Below are 13,403 nucleotides of genomic sequence, written 5' to 3' on the forward strand. Positions count from 1 at the left end.
CCATAAAACCAAGGACGTCAGAACCAGAAGCAGCTGCACATTGGCATCTCACAAGGAACAGGCTTGTGCTGATGTTTGTGGTCATGTAATGTAATCTCTTATATAATTTCTAATTACAGCTTTAGTCATGAACCATCAAAGAACAATGTGCTACATAGGTGAACATTTGTTAATAATGAGGTTCTCTAGGTATAGTATAGCAGGGCGTGAACATCTAAATGATTTTTGAGTTTGCATATTTTAAAAACAAATCGCCACTTACGGGAAATATATAACATAAAATCAAACCAACAACAACACCAAACAGGAGCACATCAAAGGGAAATACATAAACAGTGGCTTTAAATGCTGTAGTCCGTTATTCCGACAGTGACTCTTCTCCCTCATCAGACCACTTAAATAAAATGATCTGACAAAAGTCCCCTTAAGACAATTAAATATTTATCAGTTAATCACTGAGAATAAACAGAAGCCTTACTCTCACACAGCACAAACACACGCATACACACTCTCTCTTTCTCTCTCTCTCTCTTACAGACACACACACACACACACACACACACACACACATACACACACACATTACCCTGCTCCCTTGCAACTGAGCAATCTATTTTAACTCCTGTCCTCAGTGCGTGGTTATACATGTAAACATTGACTACCATACAAATAGTGTATGTATTGGAGAAAAATGGGGCTCTGGCAAAGCCATAAGCAGGCATGGTTGGCCATCCATCATGTCCCATTTACGCCCTCCACTGGCAGTAGTTGGGATGTCCCAGAACCACATGACATCTCAGTTGGGTGGGCAAGGTACTCAGGGGAGGTGAGTGTTTGACTGTTCTCCTGGAGAGGCCACATCTCCTGCCAGGTGAAGGAGGGTAGATGGCTGGGGTGGCTGCTGAGGAGTGGCCTTCGCTGCCTGTAATTGGACCACACCTGGAGCAGAGTCTCTTTAAAGGGTCGTGTGGTCAGTGTGTACAGGATTGGGTTCAATGCACTGTTGATGGGTAGGATAAAGATGACCACCCATGAGCTGATGGTGCCTAAGTAAAGTTGAGTTGGGGTGGAACAGACAAGAAGGAGCTATTAGTTTGACAAGGTTCTCCATTAAATTTTGTTCAAGAAGACAGAGAAGAGTTCTGTTTTATAAGCTGTATGGGGAGTGGGAAACAATGGATTTTTGTTCAGAGACAACCTCAGAAAAGAGATTGCACAGGGATTTGTCTAAGAGGCTTGGTCTAGGAGGACAGAGAAGAGATATCTTTACTAGACTCCAGACATGTGAGGAGAATATAGAATAAGAACTCATCATCTGTGTTTTTTACCTAAATTAACTGAGTCATACAACGGCTAACATGCATGGGCTGCACCGAACCATGTTGGTTACCCCAAACATACAGTCAAGGATACTTCACATTAAATGACAGAAGCGGTAGGGTTTCAAAGGTGTTAAACATTGATACTGTGTGAAAAGCTAATGAAATTCAGAAGCAGGTCAGCACTGCCCTTGGACATTTTGATGTCTCTTAGGATTCTGAGCTGACCTAAAAAGTGCTTACCTGGGATTTCGACCTCCATTAAGGACAAGATTTTGAGGATAAAAATTGGTATCCAGCAGAGAGAGTCTGTAATGACAATGGAGAAGAAACGCTTGGCGATGGTCAGCTCTTTCTTAATGTGGTTGCTGTATTTTGTTGTCTGTGTCCCTGTTCTTTGTATGTTGTAGAACATGCTTCCATAAGACAATACGATGATGAGGAATGCCACCAGATTCAAACCTAAGAGAAAAAAAAATTGCACAGTTTATGGAAAAATTAATTACAGAGGCTGTTTGTCATCTGTGATGGATATCTAACAACCATCTTTTAAAACAAATGTACTTTTTTTATTTCCAAAGTTTCAGTAAGGCTTTTGACTGAACAGGCAAGAGAATGGAAAAGGAAACCATTAATCTGTCAATTTAAGAGGGACATCGAGGCTAGGTTTTTGTGGCTCTTCTACCTCCTTTAAAAAATCTCAGCTTAACCTCCTACTTTGACCTCTATCACTCAAAGCAAATTGAGGGCTAACCAACAATACCATCTATTGGATGCTTTCCAGAAATAGCCATGAGGAAACAAAACAGGAACAGATCTTGTCTCTGTGGGACACAGATAGCTACTAAAGTATGTTGGGAGATTAAGGCAGGAGTGTTCCTCCTTTAACTTCTCAATCACTTTTTCTCGTTCCTTCAGCCTCCCAAACGACTTTTGGTTATTTTTCTGGGCTTGCTTTTGTCTCGTATAGAAGTAAACAAAGAAATAAAAGACTTTAGAAAGAATAGAAGACTGTAAGAAAGAAAATATTCTTAGAGTGAGAGGCTTGGCAGCAAAATGCAAATTATCTTAAAGGATTATTCAAATATAGCTGTAAGCATGACAAAGTCTTAAGCATCATCTGTTTTTTTTTTTTTTTCCATTTGTGACAAAGTCCTTGAAATGCCTCAGCCCCGGTACTAATTTGGAAAATGCTCCTAGGAAAAACAAAGGAGGACTTAAGTCATGGTGTTATGGCCACCCACCCAGGAAGATGACAATGGAGTAGATCTGTGCTTCTGTGGTTTCGGGCTGTTCAGAGTGCAGGGGGAAACACACTCCGTTGGTCCCGTAGAAGTTCCGGAAAGCTCCCTTACAGACAAGAGGCAGGAAGGCGATGATGAAACCCAGGATCCAAATGGCCACCAAGATGGTGACGGTGCGTCGTCGTCCAGGGGTCAGGTAGCGAAACGGGTAAACGATGCAGATGTATTTCTCCAGCGTGAGGTACGTAAGCAGGAGCACCGACACCTCCGTGGAGAGCATGGCCAGAGAGCCAATCACCTGACAGGCCACGCTGTCCATCCAGGCCTGAGCATGACGGTTATACTCACCCCGGAATTTCAGATCATAGGCTCCGATCATGAAGAGGTAAACACCCATCAGGCCATCAGCACCTGTACAGGGAGTATACAGTCCTCATTACCAATATCCCCTCTTACGGTATGATAGCATTATGGTAAAGAGTCTATTTCAATAATTCTGCAATGATTCACTATAACTCTATTTCTCTATGTTTTGGTCTCAGTTAAAATAGTATAAATATTTTACAATAGAATTATACAAAAGAATTAAAGGGTGCTATTACACACACACACACACACACACACACACACACACACACACATACACACAAGTACGTTTGCATATAAAACACTAACAAATGCTTGGAAGAATATAAAGACCTTATCAGGGCTTAATTAGAACCTTGGGTATCTGCAGATTGTCTGTTTTATCTGTTTGTCAGTGTGACGCTGTATCTCATCAATGTAGTCGTGTACAGTTTGCTGTATGGCTTTAAAGAAGTCAACCGTTTTAACAGAAGTCAGGTTAGGATACAAACAAAGAAGCAAAAAGAGGTCAAACAATCTGGCTACATATAAACCTTTGATGAATAAGCATGAACTTGAAATACAGCACACAGCCATTGTGGGGCTTGATGATCAGTATCAAGCCACGACTCAATGGATGTGACCCACTTCCTTCCTGCTGTTGCTCTCCATACGTGGCTAAGCTGGAACCTTTTAACAGTTGTCTGCACTGAATGGGGTAAAGTTTGTTCACCTCAGGGGACAGAAGCAACTAGGCTCTAACCCCCCCCCCCCCCCAAAAGAAAAGAAAATCCTAAAAAAGGAGACTAAACATGGTCATAAGTGTGTCTGCCAATAAGATCTGCCATTTTGGCACACATGACTTGGCAATACCTTTGCCATTGTTTTGTACCCAAGGATCTAAGATCTGTCCTATCTTGTGCCATGATTGTTAGTCCTGTATCTGGCTTTCCTTTTCTTAAAGTTGCTGCTCTGGAAGAGTTAAGTACAAAATTGCTTGGGATTTTGACCCTTAACATTGAAGCCCTACCTAAGTCATCCTTCATGGTGACTCTGATGGAGCGCTTGTCAAGTGAGAAAATGTTGGCACTTAGGGGATGGCAGAGGGTTTGGTCAATGTTCTGCATGGCATGTTTTCACTGACACAACCCGCAGAGCTGAAAGTGGACGATGGGTGTTGACTTAGCTTCAGCAAATGAATAATAAATGACAATATCTCACTGAGGCAAAGCATATAGGCATCAAAGAGGATGCTTTTAGGAATTCCTTTACATGATGTCCCCTCTTCCTATTCCAGCAAACACTTTCCAGCTGATATAACATGAACAGGAAAAACACAAATGGCTGAGCTACTGTGATGACTTTTTTGATTCTGGCACAATTAAATATATATCAGAAGTGCACAAAGTCAAAGTGCAGAAAGTCAAAGTGTTGTTTTCATTTCACAGACAACTACACTAAAGGTTACACTAAGGTAAATGAGAGAAAAAATTGGGATGAAGCCATGCACAGAGAGATCAAGTGTAGTTTGTCCACCACAAGGGATTTCTAGCTATTACCAAGGCATGAGAATGTATGGAAAGTGCACACTTTCATGTCTGTTACATCTATGCATCAATCAAGTGTATCAGAAAACATGGAAGGAGACTGCTGCTTTGAAAAGAGTTCAAATTTGCTCGCAAAGCGCAATGAACAGCCAACTTCCAGCTGTTTGACCATGAAAAAGGATGGTAGAATGTACTTTCTAAAGTTCATCATGTATATCAGAGACCATCTGAGGGTAAAAAGCTTCTTGCTCTCATTAGGTCTTCTAGCCATGCCCTCTTAGAACGGGTTCTGTAATTCTATAATCGATTCTAAGAACACTTGAACGACTATGTAACATATCAAGGATTTCTATTTCATGAAAACGTTTTGATGCTAACCCCCCCCCCCCCAAATGAGTCACAGTTGAAATTCTGGGAAAGAGGACTACCTACAGGAGGTAGTATTGAAACAAAATACAGTAACAGCATACATGTTGCATTCATGTAGGACTCATTACAATATTTTCTAAAAAGCTGGATGGATTCAGCCCTAGACTCCGTTTCTTGTAAGATTATTTTTTTAACTGAAAGGAGACAATGAATATGACTCATAACATACCACAAAGCTATCAGCAGCAAACATATTTTAATATACTGCACATCTAAAACATTTTTTTTAGGAATCTCTTATGTTTATGGAATTAAGTGTCACAAGGGATCAGGAAAGTGCTCTTACAGCATAAAGAGATGATGCACATGGCGTGGAGTTTGTTTTCTGAACGGATGTAGGAGCGCATGCAGATCACAAAGATGTTTCCGAAGCAGGTTGTTGCAGAGACAACCCAGACGAAGACTCGCAGTACAATGTTGGCCAGCAGGTCTTCGAAAGACGAGATGCCATCTGTGTTGGGTTTGCAGCTGCGCACATGGGGAGCATAGCCACAGTACTGAAACTTTTTAAAGTAGCTGAACAGAAGAGAACAAAATAGATGAGGATTAGCTTATTTTATGAGTCAGTTCACTAAAGCTGAATAACAATTAACAAGGCAACACGCAAGGTCAATCCAAATCAAAGATTTATGTTTAATACACTATAGTACAAAATGCACATGGCAGAAGCAGTGTTTTATCTGAGGAGCAGAACTGAAAGGAGACAGCATTCAATTAATATCCTCCACTTCCTTCATTTCATCACATCTCACTAGGAACTCGCTGGCAGCTATCGGCTCTTATTCTGATTTTTTTTTTTCTTTACAGCATTTGATAGATTGGCCAGCAGATGTTAATACCTGACTCAGTCCTGACTTCATTAGAGATTCTAAAAAAAACAGCCAAATCGTTAGTGGAGTGGACTTTTCGAAGAAATACTAAGATGCATATATTAAAAAAAAAAAAAAAAAATCACTTACATGTGCGTCAGGTTTTTAAGGGGCTCAAACATACGCCTATGAATGTTCCCAATTTCTATCCCCTCAATGCTCCTGCAAAAACAGAAGGTTTTGTCACAGGGCTGTTACTCCTGAAAAGCCTGAGGCTATTAGCATGATGCTATTCACATTACAACACTGTTCTCTCCTTCTGTGGCTTTCCCTTTTTTTCCCTTTTTTTTTCTTGGCAAAGAATTTCACCGAAAATCTTTGATGTGTGACCTAAAACAAAATTTTTCTTTTTCTAGTGAAGTGAACAGAAGGCTGTGCTTGCAGTGTGTGTTGAAGGAATAGCATTGTCCTCAACAGAGAGTACACATAACCAGTGCATTAGTGAAATTGCAGCTCTCCTCTCTCCTAAGTGTCACACAGATGTATGTTTTTCTTGATAATATAGCACAAGGAATGAGGACAGAGCTCGTGCCGGGCCCCAGGGAAGACAGGGCTGACTGTTGATTGAAACATTCAGTCTTTACAGCTCAGGTGCCTTCACTTTGCTATATTTTACTTTGAATACTTTCTTTGAAAACTTTGAATACTGAACACAACAGGAGCCAAGAGAAAAACCCAGTGCAGAAACTATTTGAATAATTAATCCTAATTTAGATCGTTCATTCAGTTGTTTAATTAAAGAACAAGCCTTACTTTGGCACTGATTGTGTAAGTGTTTACAAAATCAAAAAGTATTTATAAATGCCATCTTTTCAATTCGAACATTGCATGAATCAAAGGAAAAAAAAACATGAATCAAATAGAATGGCAAATGACTCACAGAGACTTTAATTTATGCAGGTTGTCAAAGTGGTCCACTTGCAGGTTGAGAATAGGGTTGTATGAAATATTCCTGTAGTGCAGGGAAAGGGAGACTGGATCAGTTTGAAGTTATGTAAAGAAGCACGTGTACTCTGCAGTCCCAGTCATTAAAACTCAACACTGACTGATTTCACAGCCGCTGTATACACTTCATTCCTTTTTGAGTTAGCTTCATGAATATGAATAACAGGATCTCAGTATAGATGCTGTCAGAGGATTTTGACTTACAACTGCAGTAGGTCTTCAAGATGAACAAACAGATTAGGAGGAATTGCCTGGATTCTGTTGCTTGATAAGTCTCTGTGGAGAGTGTATTTACATGTACACACACTGCATTAATACTGGTTTGGATGAGCATCTCCTACCTTCATTCATCACTTGAGTGTAACAGTTTTTGAAGAATAATAAAGATGATTTCTAGATCAGCGCAGTGAAGCTTTTAGTCCGATAGTGTTGGGCATGTTCATGTTAAAGAGGGCTTCATTTGCCTTCTCAAACATGCCATAAATTAGGTCAGAAATAACCATAAAAAATATGGGTCTGTGTTTACTTTGACCAGATGTCATGGTATGCGATCAAAATAGTTAACAACTTACAATTCGCCAAGTTTGCGAAGCAGGGTGAAAGCTTGCTCGTGGATGTGACTAATTCTGTTCCTTTGGAGTACACTAGCATGAAAGAAGAGGAAAGTATGAAAGCAATTTAAAAATGAATGTGCTGGAACCATAACTGATTGGATTACCAAAATTAAATAAATAAATAAACATATATCAAGTCTTGTTCATAATTACCTTGAACTAAAAAAAAATGTCATAGGCATCTATAAAGCTCTAAGTTATCTGTTGGTTCACAAAAATGTAATAAATTTAAGTGCACCTCATACAAAATAAAGGATTCTGCCACAAGTATTTCCAAAAGATTATGCCCAGATAGTTTAGCACCTTTATTTGACCTTAACATTTCAATGTTATCTTGTGCTATTTGTCCAAATTGAAAGATTCTCGAAAGGTGTACGAAACATAAAAGTGACACCTTGCTCTCTGCACATCACTGGCCACAGAAAAAAAGAAGGAGAGTACAAGCATGTAGAAAAAGACACTCGCATCAAGAAATGCTGCTTGACCTTCTTTTCCCAGATTTGAGATTTGAAAAGAAAACTGGTAAGCACATGGAGTAAGGGCGTTTTCATTCATTTCATTACCAAAAAGTGCTGAGAAGCATACTGATACTGTGTAAAAGTTTTGCCCTAATACAAGTGGAAAGCAGTGTATGGACTCACAGTACGGTCAGCATGTTACATGACCAGAAGGTCACGTTCCCTACACTCTCAATCTGATTCCCCTCCATGTCACTGCAAGCACACACGCACACACACGCGCACACACACACACACACAGAGAGAGAGAGAGAGAGAGAGAGAGAGAGAGAGAGAGAGAGAGATAACAATCAGTTCTACTGATGTTATCAAATAACCATCATAATCATCTCCATTACCATGCATCCAGCAAAATTATGGATTAATACATGATGGGATTCAAGCTGTCTCCCAATAACATCTGACTGGACATCTTAACGATCCATACAACCACAACTCAGAAATGAACATTTTATCACAGCGAGGAATTACATCACTGGAGAACATTTCAATAATGACAACATTTTCTGTTCATTCTGAATGTACTCAAACTACAGATGAAAGATCTTACAATGTGTGTGCTGTGTTGTTTAGAGGATGTACTTACAGCCAGTTTAATTTAGGCATCTCCTGGCAAATGTCATCCAGCTTAGTGAGAGCATTGTTCAACAAAACCCTGCAACCCATTAAAAACAGATCAAGATAGCTCACACAGACACAGACGCACATACAACACACACACAAAAAAACCCCTTCTCATCTACTCATTTAAAAATATCATTTACATTTCAAAAGTAACTTGCCAAACAGAACCACTAAAATAGCAACCAGCTATAAGGAGAAAACTCACAAAAGCACAAGAGATCGCAAGCCAGAAAAGGTCAGAGATGAAACATGATGGATTTTGTTGTTTTCCAAAATCCTTCAAAAGGAGGAAAAGAAAGGCTCATTAAGCAGAAAGTAAGGCAAAGGCGAGGTGCTTTGTTAAACACAGGGTTCAGGGTTATACAAATTGATGCGTGAAAGACATAGCCTGTGATTCAAGCTCATTTAATCAGATGCATGATGGAGCGGTTCCATCTCATCAATTAGCGTAGAAATGAATACAACAACTGAGGGGTACACATACAGCCATTCCAGTTTGTGTAGATCCTGGAACACTCCTGGCATCAATACTGAAATTCTGTTATAGCTGAGATATCTATGAGAGAGGAAAAAGAAATAAAAATGTTTTCATAAAGTATCCCCAAAGCCTTTTATCCTCTGTGGGTCTCCATCAAAAAACTGAAACATGACAACAAATGAACAAGCAGACCCGCAGCGTAGCCTGAATTTCTGGCAACGAGATTCGGTCTTTGGCCAGGACGCTTAAAACAACAAGTGGCAAACACAACCCTAGCACATACACTTGGACAGAACCAAGCTGGATGCTTAGGCTCGTATCCAGACTACCAGAGGGGACTGGTGTCACATCATCGCTGTTCCCGTCTAAAAGGAGCGGTAGAATTCAATAGAGAATAGAGTAAGAAGAGATCAAAGAGGTGTAGTAAATGTCAAAATGAACACTCACAGTCTTGTTAAATTATAAAGGCCCCGGAAAGCGTTTGGATTCACCACTTTGATTCGGTTGTGCTGGAGGTATCTGAAACATGAAAAGTTCAGAAGAAGTCATGGTGTCATGTTATGTAAATATATACAGCACTCAGCAAGCTCTAGCAATAAGCAGCAATAAAAATCCCATATTTGAGTAGAAATGGCAATTATTTAAGGTTTGATTTGGGCCTTTTTCACTCTCCAATAGTGTTACTACAATTTTAACCTCTAAACTAAAGCAATTAGCCTTTGGAGCTAACACAGCTTCTCATCAAAGGAAGTGCATGTTTACTCCCAAAGCTCATGCCTTTACATGCTGCTAGAACAATCCAGCATTTCTGCACAGAAATAAATCAAATAAAGCTTAAAAATTCTCTCCTCCCTCTAGGTTAGTGAGCAGGCTTATTCAGGGAGCTGAAGGCAACATTTTAGAATCAGTCTAATGGACAGTATTTTTTTTTTTCCAGCCCGCTTCTGATTATTGAGAATCATGTGTTTTTTCATCCAGTCAAGTCAACAATAAACACATCCCCACTGATTTCCATAGTGTTTGTTATTACATTGTTCTATATTTGCACAGAATTGTGCTATGCAGTACAATGATTGTCTGGTTCAGTGTGTTGTGGATGGTGGACACTCCGTATATGTCCGTATATGATTAACACTAGATCCTGTGAGAGGCATCAGGTCAGGTTGAGATTCCAGACATCTGCAGCTGTTATGTTTATGCTGATCCTGATAACAGTGATCACAATGTCACATAATAATATTGCTCAGGAGAACAGGATTTCAAATGTAGGCATTTCCAGGACTTTTGTGTCAACATGCAATAGCAATGTTTTACATTCCTTGATGTTTAACCTACAGTTGTTGAATCTACAAAATAACCTTTTTTTTTTCCTTTGTGTTTGCAGTCATTTCTTTGTTGATGGGGAATTAAATGACTATGCAAATGACACTTATAGTACATGTCAGTGTACATTTTGTTAACCAGACCATCCATTTCCCTATGCTTGTGAGGGCAGATAATTATTAGATCTTAGTTGTGGTGTTTCTATTGATGGTTACCATGCAAACAATGGTAGCAGAACAATCGTAACATTTACATTCATTCACATTCTTATTCCCATCATCGTGCTAATCACAAAACCATTACTATAAGAACATATCGTGTGTATGCTGCCAGTTAAATGGATGTGCATGCATTAAATTATCACTAAACTCCCTCAGAAGCCCTGTTGACTCATTCCAAATCCATAATTACATGATGTCAATTTGCTTTCTCTGCACATGTTAATTGCTTCTCTCCTTCTTCCGTATGGATTCTGCTATCATTTCAGAGATATTTTTTTTATTTTATTTTTTTTTTTCCCTACTAAACTCGTGTAAACTTACTGGGCTCAGCTCTGCCTCAGTCCTAATGTCTATTTTGGTCGCTGAGAGTTCTTCTTATTATTCCTTGGATTGTCTCATCTCTTCAGAGCTGTAGTTTTGTATGTATAACAGATCTTCTATTTGTCACTACATCAAGTATACTCTCTGAGCGAGGTGGGACTTCAAATACGAGGCCAGGTTACACTAGCCAGACACAAGGACTTTATAATGAGTTGCAAACAAAGAATATAAACTGAAAATGCAAATTTCTTACTTGATCAACAAACACACCCACACCCCCCCCCCCCCCCCAAAAAAAGAAAAAGATCCTGCGCTATTACTTTCAGGTGGTTCTGTGTCAGAAACTAAACACGGCATACACAATAACAAAAACACACGAGCGTGATGAGCAACAAGGGTTTTTCTCTCTCTCGCATCTCCAAATGCCTTCATCCTCGTTCAGGTACAATCCATATCCATTTCCACTGGGACTGACTAATCTCTGTGCTGCTGCCCTTCACAGCAAGGGTGTCACGCTTTAGTGTGTTTCAGTGAGAGAGACCAAACAGAATGTGTGATAATAGCGCAATGGCATTCACACACACCACTGATACTGTCGACACCGTGAAATGAAGACCAAACATCTATCAGCTGCTTTCCTTTCAGGGTGCTTACAGTTTTTGAAGACTCTGGTACTTAAAGAATATGTCAGCATTAAGTTTCCGCAGTCGGTTCCTCTGCAGAGACCTGTAATAGATAAGATTGAAGACAGGAAGATCAGAGGCCATGGAAAGATTTATTCAGCATGTGAGAAGGACAAAATGATAAGTCAAGAAGGTGTGTGCATGTATGTGTGTGTGTGTGTGTCTGTGTGTGTGTGTGTGAGGTATAGAAATATTCATTTTTACTGTGCAGCACATAAAGCACAAATCCTTTCCCTCAACCTCCTCAGGGTGCATACGGCCCAATTGTGGAAACTCATGGTGTTTAAAGTAAGTGTCTAAAAACCTCAAAGTTGTACCAACAAGAACTTCAATGAAACCTCTGGTTGTGAAAAAAAAAAACCCTTCTTGCTGGGGTTGCTATAAAAACATCGACGCTCCTCAAGATTAAATTTTTGATGTATCTTGGTATGCAGTAAAGTGTACCATAAGATGGGAGTACTGCAGAAAACCGAAAAATGGAAGTTACTCAAAAATCACAGATATAGAATGTTTATTTCCAGGAATCAGTTGTTTTATATGACTTTTTACAAAATCTTATTTTCCATTTTCTTTTAGCATAATCTACTAAGTGGGAGAAACAATTGTTACAGCTTCATGTAAAATCACTCACCCAGTTTTAAAGCTTGAAAATAAGTCGAAGTCCTGCAATACCAGCAATTAATGAATAATATCAATGTAATTGAGTGTATTTCAGCTCAGTTCTAAGTGGTATCAAAACATAAAACACTCTGATTAATGAGAAAAATATGAGCATGTTGAGGAAGTTAAGAAGCTTTATGTTCAGAAAAAGCCATGTCAATATATAAAATCCTCTGTCCAAAAACATTCAGAATGTTGGACAGTGGTAAACATAGTAATGACATTCAAATTTATTGAGATGCATGTGATCGCTCCCTGATGTTTTCTCTGAGATGTGAGAATGACTTTGCTATCACTTTCCTTCTACCTTATTTGTCTCTCTGGATTACTGAAAGCCCATCACAAGGGGAAGGCTTCCCTGTCAGACTGCAGCATACTAATGAATGGAACAAATAAAATGGAAATGCTATACAGGAAATTGAATCTTGATTGAGAACTAGTTCTTTGCTAAGAGGTACATAAATATTCAATCTGAACACAGAGACACTTGAGCTGCAATACTGATTTATGCTACCAAGCACAGAATGCATGGTCTCACAAAGGGATAAGCCAAATAAACACTAGTGTCAAGGTAATTCTCAAAGGAACATGAAGTGATCATAATTACAGATAATCCTATTATCTAATTCTTTTAGATAGAGTTTTTTGTTCTGCCAAAATATCATACTATCCAAAGCCTACCTGAAATGGAAAACAGGCCAAATGCTGAAGAAACAATTGTTTCATATTTTGTAAGAAAAACAGCCATGTTGACTGAAATGTTTACTAGTCATCTGAAATAATGTCGGTCTCATGTCAGTTTTCCATCTACGATGTTACAGTTACTTGTGAGGAAGGACTGTTTTCTTCGGTTTTCATAACTATACTGACTCAGGTGTGCGCTGATTTATTTTAGCACTGAAAACTGGTTATATAACCACTTACCACCAGAGGTAATCTGATGCTTGACTTAGAGACCTTTTAGTCAGTTAATTTCTAACTTCTTGGATATGCCTTCTCATTTTTTACAATTTGACTAGAAGCAGTCAGTCCTCCATTTGTTTTGGCCCTTTTCATTTTATGGATTCGATCCAAAGAAAATATTCTTTATATATATACAGAACAACTCAAAGAGCCCACTTTTCCATCCTTTACCTCACTGTAGCAATTTTCTCTTGGCTGAGTCCTGCAATGACCAGTGCTTTTTTGCAATACAAAAGCAAAAGGAAATCAGAGATACAGATTCTTATGTAAATGGTGTAATTCTTTCAAGCAAAACAAGTA

At 39.1% G+C, this 13,403-nt stretch overlaps 1 protein-coding gene across 1 annotated transcript in view; it reads right to left on the bottom strand.

Moving 5' to 3' along the window:
- Positions 1-735: 735 nt before the first annotated feature.
- Positions 736-13,403, bottom strand: part of rxfp1 (relaxin family peptide receptor 1) — a 96,007-nt gene continuing 83,339 nt past the window's right edge. The window contains exons 6-19 of the mRNA XM_030783766.1: positions 11,452-11,523; positions 9,380-9,451; positions 8,939-9,010; positions 8,660-8,731; positions 8,417-8,485; positions 7,954-8,025; positions 7,271-7,342; positions 6,903-6,974; positions 6,634-6,705; positions 5,844-5,915; positions 5,171-5,400; positions 2,564-2,974; positions 1,563-1,781; positions 736-1,046 (exon numbers count right to left, since the gene is read on the bottom strand). Of these exons, the coding sequence (XP_030639626.1) occupies positions 736-1,046; positions 1,563-1,781; positions 2,564-2,974; positions 5,171-5,400; positions 5,844-5,915; positions 6,634-6,705; positions 6,903-6,974; positions 7,271-7,342; positions 7,954-8,025; positions 8,417-8,485; positions 8,660-8,731; positions 8,939-9,010; positions 9,380-9,451; positions 11,452-11,523 (1,888 nt within the window). The remainder of the gene's footprint in view (positions 1,047-1,562; positions 1,782-2,563; positions 2,975-5,170; positions 5,401-5,843; positions 5,916-6,633; positions 6,706-6,902; positions 6,975-7,270; positions 7,343-7,953; positions 8,026-8,416; positions 8,486-8,659; positions 8,732-8,938; positions 9,011-9,379; positions 9,452-11,451; positions 11,524-13,403) is intronic.

Source organism: Chanos chanos, chromosome 1 (genome assembly GCF_902362185.1).
Source record: "Chanos chanos chromosome 1, fChaCha1.1, whole genome shotgun sequence".
NCBI classification, from domain to species: Eukaryota; Metazoa; Chordata; class Actinopteri; order Gonorynchiformes; family Chanidae; genus Chanos; species Chanos chanos.